Source organism: Mus caroli, chromosome 1 (genome assembly GCF_900094665.2).
Source record: "Mus caroli chromosome 1, CAROLI_EIJ_v1.1, whole genome shotgun sequence".
Classification (NCBI taxonomy): Eukaryota; Metazoa; Chordata; class Mammalia; order Rodentia; family Muridae; genus Mus; species Mus caroli.
The window spans coordinates 79,517,721-79,540,479 of record NC_034570.1 but is presented as its reverse complement, the minus strand read 5'-3'; the positions used below and the strand labels follow the sequence as shown (position 1 = coordinate 79,540,479).

Here is a 22,759-nt window from a genome sequence, read left to right as displayed (position 1 = left end):
CATAGCTGTGAACAGGGCTCCTGGGAGCTTTGGCCTATGATATATAGGAAGGAGAGGTGGTAGTCCCACCTCCCCACATCCCATGGGCTGGCAACAGAGAGGAAGGGTGGGGAGGGAGGGCCACAGCCACACGCACAGGGTGACTGGCAGCTCCCTACTGTGCATACTAATTACATTTTTAATCAGCTAGAAGGAGGCTGCAGCATCAATCTGCCACACATGGCTCGTGAATCACCCTGGAGCCGGCAGGAAGGTCCTGAGTTGATGACCCCAACTCAGCTGTGAGGTGGATTCTAGGGAGCCCCTTGCCCTCAGTAACAGGCCACCCAGCTGCCATGCTTGCCCATGGCATCTACACAGACAGCAATTCACACTTGATTTTATTCCATGACACTGATTTGCTGAAACCCCCATTTCCTGGGCAGGGAAGGGCAGTGGGTCGCCTGGTAGAAGCGGGGCTGCCTGCCCAGGAGGACTGGGATCCTCTCTGCTCAGGGAAGCACAGGCCAGGCCTCAGCATTCCCTTCCCTGACCCCTAACCTTCCAGTTCATTTAAAAACTGAGCTGCAAAAGTAAAATAAAAGGAAAAATAAAAATAAAAACAAACCCCTGAGTTGTTAAAAACCAAATTAAAAATCCCCTTTGGTGTCAAAAGGTCCTATTCCTAAAAGCCAGCAGGGTAGGGCAGGCACAGGCCTGGTTTGGGCTAGCATTCAGTCCTCAGGCTCCTCATCAGACGCCTTCTCCAGGCCTGGTCGCTTCAGGATAGCACTGTACTTGAGGGCTGTGGCCTCTGCCTGCAGGACCACATCCACCAGGCTGAAGATGGTGATGACCTGTAGCAGAGCCAGGGACAGGAGAGGACAGGGCAGGTGAGGGCCTGCAATCAAAGCCAACTGACCACTGAGGCTCCCTTAACTTCCTGAGCCTCTGTCGCCTATCTGTAAATGGGACTCATTGGGTCTGGGGAAAACCAGTAGGCTAAATGGCACTATGTAGACATTTGTTATTCAGTGACCATTCAAGAGGAGCAAGAGAACAGGCTGGGCCGGGCCGAGCGGGGCCGGGCCAGCCTTTGGAACAAGAGGGATATAAGAAGCTTTTATCAGCTTCTCAAAATTTCTGAAAAGTTCTGTTCAGGGGAGAGGGATAGCACCTATCTCCTATAGAGCAGCAGTCCCCAGCCTGCTGTTCCAGACCCTTTGCCTCTGTCTCCTATAGAGCAGCAGTCCCCAGCCTGCTGTTCGAAATCCTTTGCCTCTGTCTCCTATAGAGCAGCAGTCCCCAGCCTGCCGTTCGAGACCCTTTGCCTCTGTCTCCTATAGAGCAGCAGTCCCCAGCCTGCCGTTCCAGACCCTTTGCCTCTGTCTCCTATAGAGCAGCAGTCCCCAACCTGCCGTTCGAGACCCTTTGCCTCTGTCTCCTATAGAGCAGCAGTCCCCAAACTGCCATTCGAGACCCTTTGCCTCTATCTCCAAAAAATTTACATTATGATTTATAACAGCAGCAAACTTAAGTTATGAAGTAGCATGAAAATAATTTAATGGCTGGGGGAAGGGCGTCACTGCAGCACGAGAAACTGTGTTAAGGATGGCTGCATCAGCAAGGTTGAGAACCACTGCCATAGTGGGTGCTCCCATATAGAACCTGGCAGTCTAAGCCAGGGCTTGGTGGAATCCCACAGGGGAACCTATGGTGCTGGGGAGAAATGAGGGCAGATGAGGACCCAGGGGCACACGTTTGAGACAGAGGTAGGCTTAGGGACACAGCAGGGGACTGACCTGCTGTGTTGGCTCCTCTTCAAGGTCATCAGGCTCCCAAACAAGAGTGAGCTCTGGCTTCTTCCCCACCTTCTGGAAGCTGTAGGATCGCAGGGCCAGTGCCTGGGGGCAGGGGGGACACACCGGAGCCTCAGGCTATGGGTTTCAGATGCCTCCTCTGCCCTGCCTATTTCTGACTGGCTGGAGGGAGCTTTGTACTGTCATCTAGGGAAGAAGCCAAGGCAGGATGGGCCTCTTGTTTCTGTTTGGGGACACAGTGTCCAGAGCAGTGCTGGCTACCCTCTGGCCTCTCCTTCTGCATGTTTCTGTAAGAACATCACAGGTCCCACACCCTGCCATCCTGGTTATGTTCTGAGTGCCTGGGCTTTTAAGGAAGAGTTCAGACTTGACCCTTGGCCTGAGGCCCTGTCCCGGGCAGGCCTACTTGGGGTCAGGGGTCTGGACCCTTTCTTGCCACATGCCAGTGAAACTCACTGCTACAGGATGCAGTCTGTGGGTCTTGCATAGCTAATGGCCAGGGACAGCAGGGAGCTCAGTTGAATCCCACCATTTACACCTGTGAAACTATCATGGGCTGTTCTGGACCAGGGGCATATTTCCCCAACAAGGAACTAGACACAGGCGGGAAAATGGGTTTGGTTTTGCCTGTAGGTGCAGGCCTCCCACTCATACCAGGGATACTCACGTTGCAGTAGATGCGCTTCTGCACCCCAAAGCGCAGCACCAGCACGTCGAAAGCTTGGTTCAGGACACCCATCACCATGGCCTCGGACTCCAGGGGGCCGCTCTCCTGTAGGAACAATGCATCGTGGCATCCTCCCAGGGAGGATCTGCACTGGTGCTCCATTCATCGGAGGACAGGGAAAGGGGAAGAAGAAGGGGCCAGGCTGGACACTCACCTTTACTAGAACTGCGAAGAAGAGGCCGATGCTGAGCTCCTGCACACGTTTGGAAGCCATGCGACGGTCATTGCAGTGGTCAGCTTGCTTCTGTAGGGTATCAGGCTCCACATCTGGCTGTTCACTGTAGCCTGGGGGAGAAGGCAACCAGGGTTGCTATTACGGGGATAAGGAAGGTTGTGTGCTGAGGCAAGGCTCTGGGACCATATATGGTCCCAGGCTTGCAATAAGTCTCACTAAAGCTTCCATCATCTGGGTGTGGATCGACAGTGTTCAGACTTAGGCTTCTCTGTCCCTCCGCATGTCCATGATAACAGTAATGTGGTCACTTACTCTGAGAGTGGGTAACTCTCGACCAGCAAAGGTCTTCCCAGGTCAGAGTCATGTCCCTTACCCAGAGCAGCAGCCAGGAGGCGGTGCACTATGACGTCAGCAAAGCGGCGGATGGGAGAGGTGAAGTGTGTGTAGAGGGGAACGTTGAGAGCATAATGCCGGAACTGCTCCTGGTCCTGCAGCATCCCAGAGCAGAAGTACAGTGCCATCTGGAGGGAAAGTGGGACTAAGCCTGGCTGGGTCTGCTAGGTGCTGAGACCCAAGCCTGGCCCATGGCAAGGTTGATACACACCTCCCCTATCAGCTTTAGGCAGCTAATCAAAGCCCCAGATTCTTGGGGCCAGGGTCATCCTACTTAAGGGGTTCTCAGCAGCTGCCATGGACAGCATGTAGTGACCAGAGCCCTTCCCTGCTCAAGATGCATGCTAGTCATGCCTAGGGCTGCCAGGGCTCCATCCATGAGGGCAATGCTTGGAACAGCTCAGGAAGCTATGCCTCTGTTGGGCATGGGAGGCTGGAAGCCCTCAGGATGCTGGGTGGCCTCTAGCACTGTGGGACTAGCCACCAGGGCAGCTGTGCAAGGACTCTTCCTCCTTAAGGCCTATGGTTGCTGAGTCCCTAACCAGAAATGATGCAGAGGAGTTGCTGTGGAATAATTTTCCTTAGGATCCGAGCAGTCACCCTGGGTCAAGATGATTGCAGATAGGAAAACATATGGCCACGTTGGCCCAGGGCTGTGAATTGTCTTCTGGAGACACAAGCAGAAACTGAGGATGCCGCATGTCCCTGGCCAGCCCAAGAAGATGCCAACCTCCAAAGGAGAGCAGCCCGTAAGGTTCCTCAGCTTCTGGCTGAGCCAACCATATTTCCTCTGGCCCTGATCTCTTCCCAGTTGATGGTCACACTAGCCACAAGTACAAGTTCCACAATACTCTAGCATATGCCAGTCAAGAGGGTAGTTTGTTAGCTTGCCAGCCTGCATCAGTTTGCTCCTGAACAACTGTCCACAGTGATCCACAGGTCTAAGACACCTGAGCCAAAAGAACCACTGAGCCGCTGCAACCTAGGAACAACCTAGACGAGGTCTGGCTTCAGCCGTCACAGCCTTGGAATCAGCAGCTGTTGCCTAGAAGGATGTTCACTTCTTTGAAAGCCCCAGAATCCCTGGCCAAATGACACCCTTCTCTGGTTACTCCATGTACATAACCCTAGAACTCAGAGCACAGCCCCCTGCTGGATCTTGAGCTACATCTGGGGCAAGTTGCTGGGGACAGGGGGCATAGTCTTCATAGTAAGTCATGTTTATCTTTGTTTTCAGTGGTGGCTCAGTTCCTCAGAAAGGCAGCGTGAGGAGGAAAAGAGGCCCAGGCTCCTCCTTGTTCAGTGTAGCTATCTCTGGGCAGGGCAACAATCATGGCTTCTCTGTAGTGGCCAGAGACCACTGGGACAGCTCATGTCCTGTTTCAGCAGCTCTCTTGGGAACCAGGCCTCACTCCCCACTGTTGTGCTGCTGTTGCTGTGACCTGACCTGTCCCTGTCACTTGCCATTTAGTCCTTGCCATCAGAATCCTGGGGGTAGCAGCACTCCACAGGGCACAGCCTAGGGTCTTGTGTGCACTGTCTAGGGTAGGTGGTAGGGTGGGGAACAGGCAGCCAAGTCCCCGAACTGCCCTGATGGCTCCATTCCTAGTAGAGCCAGGAGTTATCAGGAAATAAATCAGCTGTGGCTGGCTGAGGCTACCTGACTCTCATGAACAGATTGAATCTGTTGAGAGTGACCCTTGAAAAATGGCCTGCCACTGCCCTGGCAAGTGCTGGGGCTCACAGCCGACCCCATTAGTACCTGTAGCTCCAATTGACCTGCCAATCTACTGAGATGGCTCCCATCCCAAGGATGCTTAGGCCCTGCAGGGACTGCAGTGTAGGCTGGAGGGCTGTGACAGCCTGCTAGGAGCCAGCCCATCTATCTCTTAGCTGTCACTTGCTTGGGAACATGGGCCCAAGCTCGAAGCAGACTGATTCTCCTGCAGACTGCAGCTACAGTAGAGATGGAGACTTTTCTCTTGCCTGGGGTCTCTAGCAGCCACAGGCCATACAGCTCCTGAGGGATGGAGCCTGCTTTTCAGCACAGAGGATAGATTTCTTCTGGAGCTCAGTGCCTGCCTGTCCCAGGTGTGACTGCAGCTTTTCTTGCCAGATAGTGTTCCTCAGTGCCTCTCTATCCAGTAGATCCCAGAGCAGAGCAAGACAGTAGTGGGCTATGTACACGTGCTGCTTGCCAGCCAGAGTTATGGGTACTACTGGGATCAGGGGCTGGTGTGGCCCCTCCTTACCTGCATGGGCCGGGAGTACATGTTGGTGAGCACCTCCTTCCGGGCCAGAGAGTACTTGTCGTCTCCAAATGTCTTAGTCAGGCTTTTCTAGAAGTAAACCCCAGAAACCTGTATGAGATATAGTTGGCCTTGGGAACAGGCTTGATCCCATTTTGGGGAAGGTATAGAGGGGTTCCCAGGCTATGGACCATGTTGACGACCTGCAGGGTATAAGAGCTGTGATTCATAGTCTGTGTCATACAATGGGCCTAAGATCTTCCATGCTTACAATAGGCCAGCTCTCTTGATTAGAGGAATCCTTTGCCTACTTCACACCCACCTCCATCTTGGAACATGGGTGGGAGATCTCCTTTTGGTGGGATGAGCAAGGACACTGGTTCTGCAGCCTCATAAAGCTTACCTCTGAGAAGGGAACATGTGAAGTGCTTCCCTCTAAGAAAGATTCCTTGCTTCCAGTTACCCTGGCTCAGCAAGGACCAGTCCAGTCCTTGCTAGAGGCCATGCAAGTGGCTATACCTTGAATAGTCTCCCTTGGTACAGACCTGATAATAGAGCCTACCCCTAGTGGAAGCCATCTTCTCCACTGCAGGGGAGACTGACCTGGCTACACAGGGAGTGGCTACATGGAGGCAGACAAGTCACTACCAGCCCAACTTCTAGGCTTTAATCTCTTCTCTCCAAGCAGGTCTTCCCATTACCTGCCCACTAGCACTCACATTTAGGGCCCCTGCAGAGCTGACATCCATGGGCAGCCCCATCTGGTCACAGAACTCCACCAGGTCACTGAGCATCTTCGTCTGTGGTGGGGGATGCCGGCGCAGCAGGGCCTGCTCAGGGAAGGTGCGGAAGATCTTGTGGGCCACCGCCATGTTGGCCAGGAGCATGAACTCCTCTACAAGCCTGTGGAGGATACATAGTAACTAGGGGGACCCTGGGGACAGGTGCTACTGCCCCTGTCCCAAGGCCTTGGCTCAGCTGGTTCTCTAATACCTTAGTTCTCAGTGTAAGAACCTTTCTGTGACCTGATCAAACTGGTTCTTCGGCTCTTTCTCTTTCATCTCCATGCTCAGATTTCCTAGAGTCAACCTGTCAATAATGTCTTTCTCTTTTGATCTGAATGTGTATGTGGTCTCCTGTCTCATTTCTCACTAAATGGGGATGCTCTCAGGTCATGCCGGGTCCAGAGATGATGCACAGTAATGATCTCTGGCAAGAAGACCTGCTGGGCTTCCTCTGGGGCTCACTTGTAAGAAGAGCTATCATTCTATTTTCCTTCACTTCAGTGTAATTAGAATTACTATAAGTAACTAAGTGCATGGGGATAAAGCTCTAAATAGGAAGATGAAAATATGTCAAGGCCCTAGTGAGAAGAGGTGGGGACTGATGGAAGATGGAGGAAGTGTGTCAAGGGTAGGAAGCCAGGCACAGCAGGAGATAGAGTCAACCAGCCCTGAAGTTGGTTACCTGTATTTCAATCCTGGGCAGGCAGGTTCTCCCCTGACCCTTGGGGCTCCCTTGGTGAGATAAGTGGATTGAACGTGAAGCCTTTCAGGTGTGTACATCCTGATACTACTATAGTCAGCATGTCCTGTGTGGAAAAAGCTTGCTCCCTGGGAAGGCAAAAGCCATTAGAGACCTTGTTCAGCTTCGAGGAGACACCCCAAGCTGCATGTCGAGCCTTAGTCTTCTCCCACTGAGGCAGCTCTGAGAGTCTGCCAGTGTCTGAGGAAACCTGGGATAAATCCTTCTACTGGAGGCTGAGTAGTGTTGCTTGGTCAGATCTGTCATCTAGACAAGCTCTTAGAAGGAAAATCAGACATATAGGAGAGAATGTTCCTTCTCCAGACTGGACCTGCTGTGAAGACGCTTGCCTCTGCTCTGTCTAGGTGCCTATTTGCAGAGCTTTCTCTACAAGGGGCTCATGAAGGCCCCACCAGGTGGGGTCTGGACACACCTGGCTCCTGTCATGGGGACCTGTGCACACCCGATCCTGTCATTGGGGCCTGGGCATGCCTAGCTCCGGTCATGGGGGCCTATGCACACTTGACTTCTGTCATGGACTCACCAGACTCAGCTCAAGAAGAAAAGCCTTTGTGTTACCCACTAGTTTGTAGGCAGAGCTTTTTAGGCTGACACCCTTATCTCAGTAACCCAACCCCTTCTTGTGCTTATCAGTACCTGACAATCACCATCACTGACCACCAAGTCTCTGAGACAGTTTGACTACTGGTTCTACCACACTCTTGTTGTGGAACTCCTGGTGAATCTCCTGTTCTTCCTTCCCAGAGTAAGACAATGCAAACATCTGATCACAGGGCTGGTGCAAAGGCAGAGGGAACATGTGTTCTGGGCCAGATACCAGGCAGGAATATCAACTGTCCAAGACACAGTGGTGCTTTCCTTTCTTCACATACACCACACAAATGACTAACACATCTGATAATCCTTCACCTTGTCACAACCTCTAGGGTGCTGGGATGCTGTCTGTTCCTGATCAGACTGTTAAATAAATGCTCTGACACTGGAAAACTTGACTACTCAACAGGTATTGCTATGGGAATTCAGGTCTGTTTCCAGACCTTTTCTCTTTGTGCAGTCTCAGAATCCTGTTGACCAGAGCACACAGTCTCTTGTAATCCCAAGGCTGAACTAGGACTGCAGTTTGTAAGTGAGGCCAGCAGGTGGCAGTAGGGCCCCACAGCAGGACTGTGAGGATAAGGCTGTTAGGCAGGCAGGAGCAGGGTGGGCTAATGGCTCAGGACAGGGACCCTCCTCCATGCTTCAAGCTATAGGTCAGAGACTTTGTTGGGATGAGCCAGAGTCCTGGTACACAGGAACTCTTCTGCTTTGTTCCACATGAGTTCATGGAGGGAGAAGAGAGACGGGGTGAAGGAGGAGCTACTATGGGAAACAGGCATGAGAAGACTCTAGGCAAGCAGCTTCTCCAGTGACCATGACCTGACTATTTATCCTTCATGGACATCTGCACAGCCCCGTAAGCTGCCCAAGACTTTGAGAAAAGAAGAGAATGTCTAACTCTGATCACAATCTGGCATGACTTTGGTTGCATAGGCTGGCCTTGTTCAAGTACTTTGGTGCCTGTGGTTCCTATTTCCATTAGCAGCCCTTGTCCATCTGTCCATTCTGCACCCCCTGTCCATCTGTCTTTTACTTCCTCTCTCCCTCTGAGTTAAGACATCAGCCTAAGAATTCTTCACAACAGTTTGGCAAGAGCAAAGCATTAACCTAAATCCTGTCACCAACCAAGAGGATGCACGGAACAAAGTTCCCACTTCTGGGTGCGGATAAGGCTTGTTAGTGTCCTAGGGTGGTGTGGGGAAATGATCTTAAAGTCCTGTCACCCTGCAAATGGAAGGGGAAGGAGCAAGCATGTGCACATCACAAAGGACCCAGCGATGCTCTGGCCCAGAAGCTCCCAGACTCCCAGGAGGCCCAGGATCTAGAAGATCCAGAACTAACAGGCTGAAACATGGCCAAACCAGCAGCAGCCAGAGCTCCACTGAACTTAAGATTCCCTGTGGGGCCAATCACCCACAGAGGGCTGCACAGATCTCTCCTCTCACCTGGGGCTAGCCAAGGTCCCTCTTGCTGACACCTGTCTACCCTTGTACAGTTCTCACAGTGATCAGCAGGGGGCCACCAGGCTCTTCTGTTCCAGTCCTGGGACATGGCAAAAGCCACTTAGAACCTAAGAACTTTCTGGGAAGAATAGCTCGAGAGTTTACAAATTGTGGCCCAAAGTCCAGGGGTTCCTGGAGTCCCAGTTGCTGTTTCGTTAGCTAAAGCTGCCTTTTGGGCTGAGGGTTCTGTGCAAACTGGTTGGCTGTGGGGTCTCTGGCAAGCGAGCTTCTCAATCTGATCTTTCCTCTCTTGTGGGGAAAGGGGCAAACTTCATACTATAGTTTGCAGCCAAACTCAAATGGTACCTTGTGCTATCCCAGGGCAAATGAACCAGGCTGGAGCACATTAGGGTATGGAAATGGGAAAGTGGCTGAGGGTTGTCTGGGTTGCCATGGCCTAGACTCTCCTTCTGGTCTGGGCACCTGCCTTCAGTCTTAGGGCACCTCCTCCCCAGGCGACAGCATCGCATAGGCATGAGATCACTCAGCCCTGCTGGGGATGGGGAGCTAGCTGGATCCCAGCAACTGCCTGACAACTGCTCTAAATAGGGGCTCAGGAATGGCTGACAGCCAGGATCACCTTCCAGAACAGCAAGCCAAGCCCTCAGAGATGGGGCCTCAGTCCCAGGCCTGGCATCTGCTGAGCATCTGGAGGCCTGAGCCACTGGGGCCCCACAACTCTGGAGGTCTTGGGTAGGACTCTTCTGTGACAGGAGGCTGTCAGCCAGGACATCACGGTGAAAGCTCTGCAGCCCTCTCTCGAAGCAGTCCCTACCTGCTGTCTGGGCCTGCAAGGCCTGGGGAAAGAGGGGGAGGTTTGCTGTTTCTCATCTCAGGGACCAGCTAAGCCAGGGTTTCATGTCCTGGCAAGCAATAATCAACCTATATATAAGTGCACACCAGAGATGCACATTCCATATCATAAGAAAGGCAGCTTCTGCCCAGAACTGTTCTAACACCACTTAAAGGGAAAGGTTCAGATACAAATGTACATGAGTAGCCAATTTATTACTATTATAGGCATTCTTTACCTTAGGAAGCGAGCATGCTCAACACAACTTATGCTGCTAGACACTGCACCTACCATCTGAGGACCCAGACTGGGACATGTTTATTTACTTGTGTCCAAATGTGGTTACTATTTGCTATTTACCTAATTTTTTGAGATTGTGTCTTTCTCTATGTAGGGTCGTTCAGTCTACATAACCTCAGCATCCTGACAGGTCAGACAGTGGTTAGGTGAGAAGCCTCTGAGGAAGGCAGGCCTGCCAACCAAGCAAAAATCAGCGATCAAGTTCCTGGCCATAAATAAGTACCACTCAGACTACAGTGTGTCTACCCTAGCCTAGCTAGACCTCCTCTTGCCTGGGCACCTGTCCTGTTATTGCTTTTTTTCTTTTCTTTCCTTTTCTTTCCTCTCCTCTCCTCTTCTCTTCTTCTCTCCTCTTCTCTTTTTCTTCCTTCCTTTCTTCTCTTCTTTCTTTTTTTCTTTCCTTTTTCTTTCTTTTCTTTCCTTTTTCTTTCTTTCCTTTCTTTCCTTCTTTCCTTTCTTTCTTTCTTTCTTTCTTTCTTTCTTTCTTTCTTTCTCTTTTTAAAGAGCAACAGGGTATGCAAGAGTTGCTCAAATGGTCCAGTTCTAGGATCTGGAGTAGATTTCCAGAAGCGTCTCTTGCTCTCCTTCCTGTCATCACTGTTGTCCAGGTAGTCATCTCCTGCTACTCTGTTGACGTCACACAAAACAGGGTCATGTCCCTTCCAGCAGGAACCACTGTTTAAGACCAGCAGTTCCTCTACCTGGTTAAACAATGTGGTATGTTTTATGTATGTTTGGACTGCATCACTCTTCTTTCCTGCTCCATCCTACTCTGGCCCTACTGAAGTCCTGAGGCCCTTTTGGCTTCTGTCCTTTCATATACTGTTCTCACAGCCCAGAGTACTAGGGCTGCTCCTCGCTCATGTCCTTTCTTTGGCTATCACTCAGTTTGGAAGATAGCATGAGGAACTCTCTCTTAGCATCCTCTTGGTCCCCATCATAGCATCTGACCTTCATGACTGTGATGGCCTCTTGGTCCTAGGTTGTATCTCATCTCCATCCCTAGTGGTTTATGTGCTAGTCCCAGAGTGGATGTTCAACAACCTGCACAGAGTGAAGGACTCCTGGGAGCAATGGCATCAGGCTCCAGTTCAGGAGGTAGGACTGTTGGGTCTCTCTATCACTATTGCCCTTTCTGTTTAGTTCTCAGGAGTTTCTAACTCCCTAATACTCACTGCCAGGCATGCTGATAATTTGGGGCCACCAAGTCTCCTGATCATTTCTCTACAGGCCCTAACCAACCTACTGAGTGCTACTTCCTTAATACACAGCAGCAGAGTTATTTATACTAGCAATGGCTGGTAGGCCTCAGCTTTCAGAGCTAGCTGTCCCTTTGTTGGATTTCTTACTCATCTTTTCTAGCTGTGGCCTCAATCCACCCTGGGTACCACTTCTCCTATGGCCCTACAATGCTCTTATCTTTCTGGGTGGCAGGAGCTTAATGTGCAAATAGGAAAGTGATCTGCTCCAAGTCCTATATCCCTAAGCATCAGTCTGTGCTCTTGGGGCAATCAGAATGCCTAAATCCTTCCCTAAGATGCCCACAGGTGTATCCACAGGGAGGTACACTCACAAGCAGGATTCATTTCAAGGGATGTCAAGGAACCAGAAATGAAACACAAAGCTCCAGGTGGAAAGGCAAGGAATTGAGGGTACAGGCTTGGACCCCACTCAGGAGCTGGAAGGCTACTGAGCAAGGAAGATGTTTCAAATAAGTATGTGGGAATAGTTGGGGCTGGGGGACAGAGCAGGACCAGATAAGATGAGGGATGAGACAATAAGGGAGCAGTACAGGGGTTGAGTGGGCCAGGTGACGAAGGCATGTGCACTGGCCCTCAGGAGGCCAGAACAGAGAGGGTAGAGGTGGTAGAATAAGGCAGAGGGACATGGAGGAGCTGTAGCAGGCTGCCCTGTGAGAAGTGCTGCAGAGGCAGAGGAAAGGGTAGGAAAAGGCCCCTGAGGCTGGCAAGTTGAGGCAAACCACCAGGGTGGTAGGGCTGGGGAATCTGGTTTAGAAAAACAGGGAAGGGGTGATAGGTCAAGCGCAGGCAATGCTCCATTGAGTTTTGGTGAGTCAGTGACAGAAGGAAGGAGCCAGGGCCTTATGACTATTTTTAGACAAGCCGAAGGTATTCTAGGAGGCAGGGGCTCATGCTCTGAGAGAGCCCGCAGGAAGCCATCCAGCAGGCCCAGAGAAGGGGAAGGGAAGAGTCACTGTCTTATGTCTCATTGTAGAGCAGGTTAAGGAAGGGCCTTGTAGGTAGGTTTACAACCTCTGTCCTGACCATGCTCCCTATAGGAAGGCTGGTTCATAGCAGTTAATGCTGTTCTCTTACAGACCCTAGATGTCACAGCACTCATCTCTGACACCACGCTGCAGCTGTCAGGAAGAGAGGACCCTTGCTCAGTCTTATAGTTAGTCAGGGACAAAGAAGCTAGATGCTTCTTTCTCTGGGCTCCTCATCTAGCACGATGCCAGAGGGCTGATGGGTAACCCCAGAGCACCGTCCCTGGAACTGTCAAGCCCACTGGGCAGTGGAGAGAAGAGAAAGTACTGTACCCACTAGGAACAGCTACCTCACTGTGGCTCAAGGACAGGAACAGGTCCCAGGGTGGCTGCTGTTTCTGCCCCTAGAACTTAGTTTCTGGACAACAGTGAGATGCTGGCACTAACTTTGGGTCTTGCCTCAGGTGGGGAGGTGGTGCTGAGGGCAGGCCCTGTCCACTCATGCTCCGCAGACGTTGCCTTCATATTTTCTACTCCTTTGTACCTGGTCTCTCAATATTGCCTGGCAAGGGAGGTGAGGTCTATGGGGGATGTTCTACCCTCAGATCCATTTTACCTGCTAACCCAGAAGAGAAATTCATCCTAGCCCTTTCATACCCTGAATACTTGCAAAGTAGCTTCTGAAGTTGATCTGGAGCTGAGCTGCTGAGATTGAAGCCTACTGGGCCAGAGGTGAGCATCCGCCTGGCTGTTGCTGAAACCGGAAACTGCATCCATTTTCAAAGACCAAAACCAAGTGTGAGATGGAAGAGCCTCTCTGCCCTCAGCCATTAGGGCACTTGTTAACTTTGTGGGAATCTCATGCTAATGGAATTAGGCCACTCACAGAGATTGTTCAATTAGTTCTTGGTGAAAACTGCTAACATGGAAATTTGATAAGAATTGCTCCCAGCTAGTTTCAAATTCATTTCTTCGGCAAACCAAATTTCCCCCACATGGGCACATCCTCACTGTTGGCTGAGGAGCCCTTGGGCCTCAGTAGCTGTGAAGGCTCAGTAGCCGCTGGGCTCTCACAGGAGTTGTGTGCTAGAGCGTGACTCTCCTCTACAGCTGGGCAGCCACCCTCACAGGAGACCTGCTGCTCTCTCAGCGGCCCCAAATTGAGTGTAGTGTGGTGGAAAACTGCAAGGGAATGGGGCGTGATGGGAAGTCAGTGGTCTGATCAGTACTAAATTGAGGGATTCTGGGGGTGGGGAACTGTAGAGATCTTGTTGCAGTTCCCTCTGAGGCCAGGCCAGGGTGGGGCTGGTGGCTAGGGAGCTGGAAAGTAGAGGCCTGGGGGGTTGGGGAAGGGGAGTGCTGCTGCAGGCCAAGCTTCAGGGGAGTGGGAGGGTGCCTGGGAGGAGAGGCAGCAGCAGACTGACAAGGCGCCCACCAGGGCTTGACCACAGGGCCACCCCACGTCACAGCTAGGGCCTTTCACTGACCCCTTTCCTCCTGGGCTCCCTGCAACCTGCTCAATATTTTGGACGTTCCCATGAAACCACAGGGAAATGAATGGGGCCTAGTTCACAGGCATGGAAAACCCCAGAGGAGCAGGCCTCTGGAGCCAGACATAACAGGCCTTGTGGGTGAGGCCAGAGCCAGGTTTTCTAGTCTGTGGGACTGAATCTACTCCAGGCCTTTCTATAGGTTCAGCAGGCAGAGCCCTGCTGCAGTGGAGCATGTTTGAGCCATGTTTTTCTAGTTCAAAAGGAAGTCTCCAGAGACTAGGCGTTCAAGTGCAGCCCTCTGGCCCTGCCAAAGGGAGGCCCAGTGGCTGTGGTAGGGAGGGGGAAGGGACTGCTTGCAGTCATTTGACAGCACTGAAAGCCCTTTGTCAGCGTAAAGCTAGCCACGAAGCCTTGCTCTTCCCAAGGCTTAGCTCTGCACATAGAGGCACGGGGCAGGCCTGCACGTGGGCAACAGCTCTGGCCCCTAAGCAGAACCAGGCGGTGTGCCGTGTAGCATTGCAGTGAAGGGTAATTGGGCCTTGCTGGCTCTTTTATGATGTACACACACACACACACACACACACACACACACACACACACACACACACGAGAACCTTTCTCTAGTTCCACTGAAACTGGAACCACTGTTAGAGGAGGTGTGGCCAAGGCACACAGAAGCACATTCCCTCTGGGAACTGCTGCCTGCCTGCAACAGCTTTCTGGCCCTGCTCAGATCCTAGCCAAGGCCAGGGCTCCCTCTTACACCCAAGTAGAGGAGGCTGACCCTGAAAACCTGCACCAAGAACAGAGCTTGGATAAACTCAGGGAAGCCAAAGTCACCTCTCACTTTGGGAGGGATCAACTTTAGTTTGAAAGCTAGAATTTGGGTATGAAGATGTTCTAGGGAGAAGGGTGTTTTAAACACACGGATCCTCTCATACACATACAACTACAAGAGATAGTTGGAGAGGAGAGAGGAAAGGAGGAGCCAGGTCACCCCGGAGCTCAGGCTGCTCTGCTTTATTCAAAGTGTGCTTTGCTTGGGCTGCTGGGGGTGGGGTGGGCCCCATTTTCCAAGGCCACCCTGGAGTGGTGAGGCCACTAATGGTGGGAAGAAAAGAGAGTGCAGCCAAGCTCTTTGTGTGCTTTGTCATTTAGCCCAATGAGTCCTTTCCCAGGAAAAAACTGTAGGTCTTAATGTGCACAGAGGGAAACTGAGTCTCAGAGGTTACAGAAGACTACTAGAGCCAGAATGTGGCAGGGCCCGGATCTGGGTGGGGCACCCACCTGCAGCTTTGGCTTCTTTAGGTTTTCTGGCCTTGGGTGGCTGTGGCTGTGCTAAGTGGGAAGGAGGTATAAGCTATTCTCTTTGGAGAACCCTGCTCTGGGATGGCATATGAAATCCAAATGCTGCTCCCTAAAGAACTAGACCCTCAACCTCTTTTTTTTTTTTATTGAATGTTACTTTGTCTTCCCCTTTACCAAGCAGGGTTGTGTATCAGCTTACCTATGCAGTCAGTCCACCCCAAGTCGGAGGTGGATTTGCATGGTGGGGCTGCTCCTGTGGGTCTGGGGGATGGCCTGTGTCCCAGCATTGTTTGGTTCCATCCAATCAAGAGGACACTGCAAAGTACTGAGTGCCCCTTCTGAAATGTAGGTGATCTCTGTCTGGGCAATACAAGACCAGGCCTGCAGAGGCTGTGGGAGGAACCTGAGTCCATCTCTAGGGAGGGATATTAGTGGAGGGAGCCCTGGCAAGAGTGACTCAAGCTGCTTGCTCTGCCTCATTCCCCTTCCCACCATGCACACTGCACCTGCAACCGATCTAGAACCAAGCATGGCCTGATTTCTGTCTGCTGGTCTGCTCTGGGGAAGACCAGACAGATGGGAGGAGCAGACAGACTGCATCTGGCATAGGAACATAGGCACAGCTGTGTAAGTTGTCAAGCCACTGGGTGAACTGCCCAGGGCCCTGTCCACAGGCTTCAGTCTTTGGAGGTTAAAAGGGATCCTTCTTACTTCTTCATCTTCTCTATGTCTTTGCTGACATTTACGATTGTATCTGAGGAAGCCATAGCCTGACCTTGCATGGGGGTGGAGTTTAAAATAAGCTTCCTAGAAAGACAAGCCCTTGGAAAACCATTAGGGATCCACCATCCCTAAGTTTTCACTAGAAGTCCAAGGTACAGGAGAAGGGCATCCTGGAGCCAGACACTCTTAGGTTGGAGTGTGGCTTCTACTTGAATCCTTGCTTTGCTCCAAAGCCATCAGTCACGGACAAACCATGGTTGGATCAGCTCTCAGTGGTGCCTGTGTGAGCTTGCTCACTCCTGCTCTGCCTACTGCAGTCCTAGCTTGGGGCTCTACCTGACTACTTGTGGTTTTTTCCTGTTCTTCCTGCCCCTGCATTCTTTTGGGCCAGTCATAGCTGCTCAATGTGACTAACCTGGGTGGCTCAGACAGCTTACCTCCCAGTCCCTTGAACAGTGACTAGGACATAGGAAGCAGCCACTAAATACTTTTTAATATTTTATAATAATATACAATTCATTACGATGATGATGGTGGTGACAGTCTTAACCATACAGCCCAGATCTTCTGGAACTTGCTACACTACATAGCTCAGGTGAGCTTCAAGCCTATGGCAACGTTTCTGTTTTTGCCTCCTGAGTGTGGGTATTATAGGTGTGCACTTCCATGCTTTAAATAATTTTCATCAGAGATTATTTCTTTATTTACAAAGACCAGCAACATCTTACAGTTCTGCACATGCTGTTTTTACCTCAAGACAACAGAGAATGAGTAAGATAAGACCTCTCGTGAGACAGACACGGCCTGGGTCCTGATCTGTGTCACTGAACCCACAAGAAGTTAGCGGGAGTGAGAAGGTGCCTCTGGGTATCTTAGTACAGGACTCAGGAGGTGACAGAATCTCTGTTGGAAGTGAGGCCTCCCTCACAGAGCCTCCTCTGTAGTACTCAGTGTGCTTAGCCGGGTCACTGCCGACCTTATTTTTCCTGGTTGGTAAGGGCTTACCAATGTGAGCTGGCTCTTCCCCTTCCTCTGCCCACTTTCCTCTGCAGACCCCAAGCCGTGGGAAGGAAGGTGTGGGGAATCTAGGCCTGAATGGTCTTGAGAATCCCAGAGACAAGCGGGACACTGATGAACTGTTCAGGGACTAAATGAGCACAGTAGAATCATTCTTTGCTGCTGTTTCACAGAAATACTGAGTGAAAGACAACACACATTTTAAAAGGGTGAAAATAGAGCTCTTCAGGGCTAGGCTAGGGTTTCCACAGCTTTCTCTCTGCCTATTCCTGCCGGTCAACAGGCACACGAACTTGGCAGTCAGAACCTGAGACAGCTTCTGCAGGCCTGATGGGACCTACTGAACTTGCCCTGATCCAATTTTTACTTGTCTGTAGACAGTTATTACTTAAACCCAAACAGGGTGAGCATAGTAACTAAGCCTCCTTTGTGGGTGACCTGATAAATGAATACTCTTGTCCAAGGGCAGCTGCTTTACTATAAACACGAAACCCAACAGATTAAGAAAAGCCTCTTCCCACCCGGGCCGTTTCCTCTGCGCTAACACTTGTCTTATCACCCACTGGGATGCGGTCTGTTGAGTCTGGCAGAGCTCATTAGTTCTGTGACTTTGAAAATATTGACCCATGGTTTTATGAACTGGGTTCAGAGTGCTTTAGATGGATGTGTTCCCATCCAGCGAGTTCTGGGCTTCCCCTGCATGTGCCTGGACTGCACCAGACACACACACACAGGCCGTTTGTCCTTTCCACCTGGCAGCACCCAGGCACCTGCCTTGTCCTCTCCATGTCAAAATACAGGCTCCTACCTGCCACCTGCTCACAGGGCTCTTGCCTGTCCAATGAGCCCGCAGCTGAGAGAAGCCATGCATGTACTTTCCTTCCCAGGCTGGGCATCCTGGGAGCCTGGCTCCTAACTCCTTTGTCACCCCTATGGTGTGAACAGGAAATGCCCTCCCCCCCATAGGTTCATGAGTTAAAGGCCTGGTCCCTTGCTGATGACACTGATTTGGAGGATGGCAGAGTATTTAGGAGGAAGGGGCACTTCAGGGCCTGAGTGCTGGGGATTCTTGGGGTCTATACCTTGTTCCTGGCCCCTTCCTTCTGCCATTTGCTGCTTTCTGGTCACAGCTGGGTGACCTGTGCTGCTCCTACCTCTTGTTTCCACCACACTGCTCATCTGACCATGAGCTGATTGAGCCCAAGGACATTTCTCCCATCATGCCCCACCCCAAATATTTGTTATAAATATTGCTTTCCATGCCTGTCTCCCTCAGTGGGTTCTCTGGACCTTTATTATTTCCATGCACTGTGCAGTGCTTGGCTCTAGCTAGACAAGCAAAGGCATGAGGTTTACATTGATCTTACAACACTCACAATGACTCATCTTCTAATTTGTGAGATGCATGGTAGAATTTCCCAGAGCTCTTCTTGCAATCTGGGCCATTTGTGGAACATTTCTCTAGGTTTAGCAGTGGGGACACAACTGGTATGTAACAGTCCACATATAGGCTCTTGCCTATATGACCTGCATCTCTCTGGCTGTGGATATCTATCTCTACTGGGGTCTGAACAGCACTGGCTTGGCTCCCATGGTGAGCTTGCCTGAACAGGAAGGGACTGCAAAAATGATGGTGGTAGGTGTGGAGGCTGTGGAGTGGGCATCCTTATGTGATGGAAGCTTTATCTCCCAAGAGCCCAATAGCAATAGTGGTTTTCTGGTTTTGGTAACTCAATGGGCACAGGAATGGGGCTCCAAACACCACAGGGTCTGTGGAATCTCAGGTTATTCCAGGAAGGTGTAGATGTTTCATCAGTTCTTATCTTAGGGGCCAACACACTTCTAAGTATTCCATAAATATGATTAGCATACAGGCTGTCAACCTCTTATCTGAAATGCTGAGACCAAAAGTGCTTCAGATTTCATTTTCAGATTTGTGAATATTTGCATAGGCTCTGGAATACAAACATAAAATCTCAAATGCTCTAAAATCTAAAACTTGGAAGTTCATAAGGTATTTGGTTTAGATTTCAGATCGGGAATTCTTAACCTACATCATGAAAGCCATCTAGAGTAAATGAAGGAGACAGGAGTCTGGTGCTTTAAAAGAAACAGAGGCATGCTAAGATTAAGGATGCAAGGGGAAAGTAATCCATGCTTGCAAGGAGAGGTGTGCACCTGGTGTCTGCTGAGCATCTGCAGTGTGCTAGCTGTGCTGGAGGGACTGTTCAAAACTTCATCAGTGCTACAAACTTCTCAGCAGTCCCTGGCTGGATCCCAGGTCTGCTCTAAGTACTGGGAACCAGAATCTACAGAGAATCCAGCAAAGCCTCTTAATATGCACTCTCTACCTCACAGTCAAAAGCATTCACATTCTACTGAGTTGCACAGGCAGAGGCAAGACCTGCCTCTTGAAGTACTCAGCAGGGGACTGGTAGTTCTGAGACTGAGGGTTGTTAAAAATTGGGAGTCAAGTTTGATGACATCAGAACTGGAAAATTCACTGAGAAAGTCAGAGGGAGTGAAAAGGGCATTCTGTTTCATGAGCAGAACAGTGATGAATGGCATACCTTACACAAAACATGGTGACCACCTAACTAGTATGGTTATAATAAAGGATAGAGGACACATATTTAGCAGAAAGTGGTGGGCAACCTGCTAGGCTCCAGAGAAGGAGGCACTTCATGATAGGATTTGGGGGGAGGGAGGAGGAGTGGGATGGGATGGGGGTGGGATTGGGGAAATGAGGTGGAGTTGGGTGGGATAGGATGGGATGGGGTAGGAAAATGCATATAGTAGTTGAGTCAGTTTAGCTTAGTTGGCAGATGTAGAACACAAACATACAGAATCTCAGAGAGTGGAAGATGGTGTAGAACTAGGAGGTGTTCTCAAAGGCAGCTGTGGGAAACATGTCATGTCTGCATGAACAGGCACTTTGCTGTACGGTGCACCAGGGTAGTCTTGGCTCAGAACTATAACCTTCTCTCACCTGGGATGAGAATTCTAACATTGGCCTCATCTCCCTATGGTTCTATGTCCCTACAAGGCCTAGTGTTCACAGTTACCACATAGATGGTGGTGAGGTGACAACTGCTCTGATAGTCATCAGGGCAGAGACGAAGACACACAGGGCAAGGCTTCAGTAAAGTCAAGGGAAAACCCTGTGACTCTGCGGTCACTCACTGTAGGGAAAATGGCTGTGTAGAGTGCAGGAGACTCAGTAGAAAACATTTTCAGCTGGGCATGGCACAGCAGTCATGTAATCTTACTTGGAGACTAAAACAGGAGGATCTCAAGGTCAAGGACAGCCAGGCCAGCTTGGGAAATTTAGAAAAGCTTTGTCTCAAAATAAGGAATTAAAAATAGCTAAGGATACAGCTCCTGGAGCACTTGCCTGCTATGTATGAACTTTTAGGTTCAATCTCCATACTGTAAAAACACCCACACACTTTTTACATAACATAAATATTTTGAACAATCCTCAGTTATTAAAACCTTAGTTTTGTCTAGCTGATGTCATTAAGAGGATATATACATTAAAGGACAAAGGCTATGACCTCTCCCAGTGAAAACTACAAGACAATTGTATTTCTCGATTTCTAAACAGCTCTAACAAAGCTAGGTCACACACCCAGGAGAAGGTGGTCACAGTGTCTTATGTGAAGAAATAAGGAACAAGAAGGACATAGATGGAGATGTCTCAGCTTTGGAGACAAAAGCCCCAGCCAGTGAGTGGAGCACTTCCACCCAAGGGAGGCATGACTACAGAATCAGAGAGCTCTAGACAGCCTTCAGACACATGATGGTGATAGCACAGTCTCCACATTCAGGGCTAAGCCAGATCTGCCTCCCTGAAAACAGCCCCCACTCAATGTGGTGCCGCCCCAGCTAGTCAGCCTCTGGCTTCCTCACCTTGGATCCTGGCCCGACAGTGCTTAAGGTGGGTCACTTGAGGATGCCCAGTGAGGTGGAGCTACAAGTCAATGGGATGATCTGTGTTGTGTACCTCAGTCAGACTTTGCTGGTTGGCTTTGCAAAGTCATGTCTAAGTGGAGCATTTCCTTCCACTTAACTCAGCGGGCACAGCTGGAGTCAATCTGTGAGATCCCTTTCCAGTTGGGTACCCACCACAGGAAGGCCTATCCTCAGAACAGTTAACATGTCCTCTTCCCCTTAAATAAGCCAGGCAGCAGCTAAGTGATTTATAGCCATCAATAGCCTTTGTCTGTCATCAAGCATGGCAATTCCTTTAGGCTCTGGAGGCTTCCTGCCCAACCACCAAGAAAAAGCCACAATGCCTCAGAGTGTATGGAAGCAGCAGTGACGACAGATTAGAAACACTTCCCTATGGGGAGCACAGCCAAGAGCTGAGTGAGCCAAGCATGTTCTGGTTACCTGCCAAGTAGCTGCTGGAGGTGATGGCCATGGGCACCTTTTTCCAGGCTCAACCTGAAGTCCTGTGGCCTGCTTTCTGGAGGACTAACCTGTGAGTGTCACAAGCCTCTGGTGCCTGGGGAGGGTGATTAGAGCAGACACACTTGCCACTCTCACTCTGTGAATGTGCCTAGTGTCTGGTTCAGCATACTGGTAGAGAGAGGCTGTGGCTCACTGTCTACTGGACAGCAATGTGTGGCCTATTCATTCAATGGGGTACAGGCCCAAAGATCACAGCTTCTCTAGGATTTCTTGAAGTCTTAGAGAGGAACAAGCCACCTTGGGTTTGAAGGCTACCGAATGACTATGTGCTTGTAGAGGTTGGTTCTGGAGCACCTCTGGGTTACAGATGTGTGTCTGTATAGGCGCCAGGGATGTGTGCCTGCACAGATACCCAGAGAAGGCAAAGGAAGCAACTTGGTCAGGCCAGGAAATTGAGAGACCAGTATAGCTGTGTATACCACTATAGATTCAGAGACAGTAAAAATGCTGATTGCCATTAACCCCTTCCCCATGTGGTAAGAGCATGTCACCATGTGCTACAAAGCATTTTGGCAATGGATATCAGAGAAAGGAAGATATCATATGGGGCAGATAAGAGCACCATAGGGAATTGGAGGAAGGGCCTACTGGAGAAAGGAGCAAATGTCAAACATACTGGTGTGGTGGGTTAACAGTTCTCCTCTAGGGAGACCTTTGTGATCTTGGGGGTTGCATCCTCAGTATTCAATCACAGAACCCCAAAACATTAAATGTTCTGGGCTCTGGGGGCTTACAGATTTCTCCGAATCCCTGCATAACTGCAGAATCACCAGTCTCTTCTGCATGCTCATTTGGTATATGCATTAAGAATTTCTTTACTATCTCTTGTAATGATTAAGTGGGGCCCAGAATTCAACTCTCCTGATGGGTTTCCCTGAGAGGTGACACCATACAGAGAATGAGTGGAAAGGTCTGAAGGGTTGTCCATAAAATTAGGTCCCTAAAAGACACTTTTGATTAAAAAAAGAAAGAAAGAAAAGAAAAGAAAACAGAAAAGAACAGTTTATTGATGATTCTATCTGTGGCTATCCCAAATCTGGAGAACTCTGGTCACTGATTCTAGAAGCTCAATTCCTTAGTCATAATCTTGGAGCAAAGTGACAATCAACAGAATCAAAGCTTTAGGAATTCCCTGGCTGGCCAGAGACCAGGAACCAGAAAGTGGTGCTGTTAACTTCTATTCCTCCAGGAAAGGACTGCAGTGCCTTAGGCATTGCTCTGTTCTCTAGTCATTACTGTCTGACTCTAGGCTGATATGTGCAATATATACAGTCAACAAAAGATTCACATCCTGAATAGGCAGAAAAACACACTGAGGAGAAAAACTGGAAAATCAGGCAGAAAGTTAGAAAAGGCCTGCTGTGACGAAAGGATGGACCATCTAAAGACTGCCATATCCAGGGATCCATCCCATAATCAGCTTCCAAACGCTGAC

At 50.2% G+C, this 22,759-nt stretch overlaps 1 protein-coding gene across 3 annotated transcripts in view; it reads right to left on the bottom strand.

The window, feature by feature from the left end:
- Positions 1–363: 363 nt before the first annotated feature.
- The window catches only part of Dis3l2 (DIS3 like 3'-5' exoribonuclease 2), a 328,742-nt gene continuing 306,346 nt past the window's right edge, over positions 364–22,759 (bottom strand). For all 3 annotated transcript variants that reach the window (XM_021163217.1, XM_029476858.1, XM_029476861.1), the window contains 7 exons: positions 6,063–6,246; positions 5,347–5,433; positions 3,075–3,222; positions 2,681–2,811; positions 2,467–2,571; positions 1,782–1,883; positions 364–836 (listed from right to left, as the gene is read on the bottom strand). In XM_021163217.1, the coding sequence (XP_021018876.1) occupies positions 714–836; positions 1,782–1,883; positions 2,467–2,571; positions 2,681–2,811; positions 3,075–3,222; positions 5,347–5,433; positions 6,063–6,246 (880 nt within the window). In that variant the 3' untranslated portion in view covers positions 364–713. The remainder of the gene's footprint in view (positions 837–1,781; positions 1,884–2,466; positions 2,572–2,680; positions 2,812–3,074; positions 3,223–5,346; positions 5,434–6,062; positions 6,247–22,759) is intronic.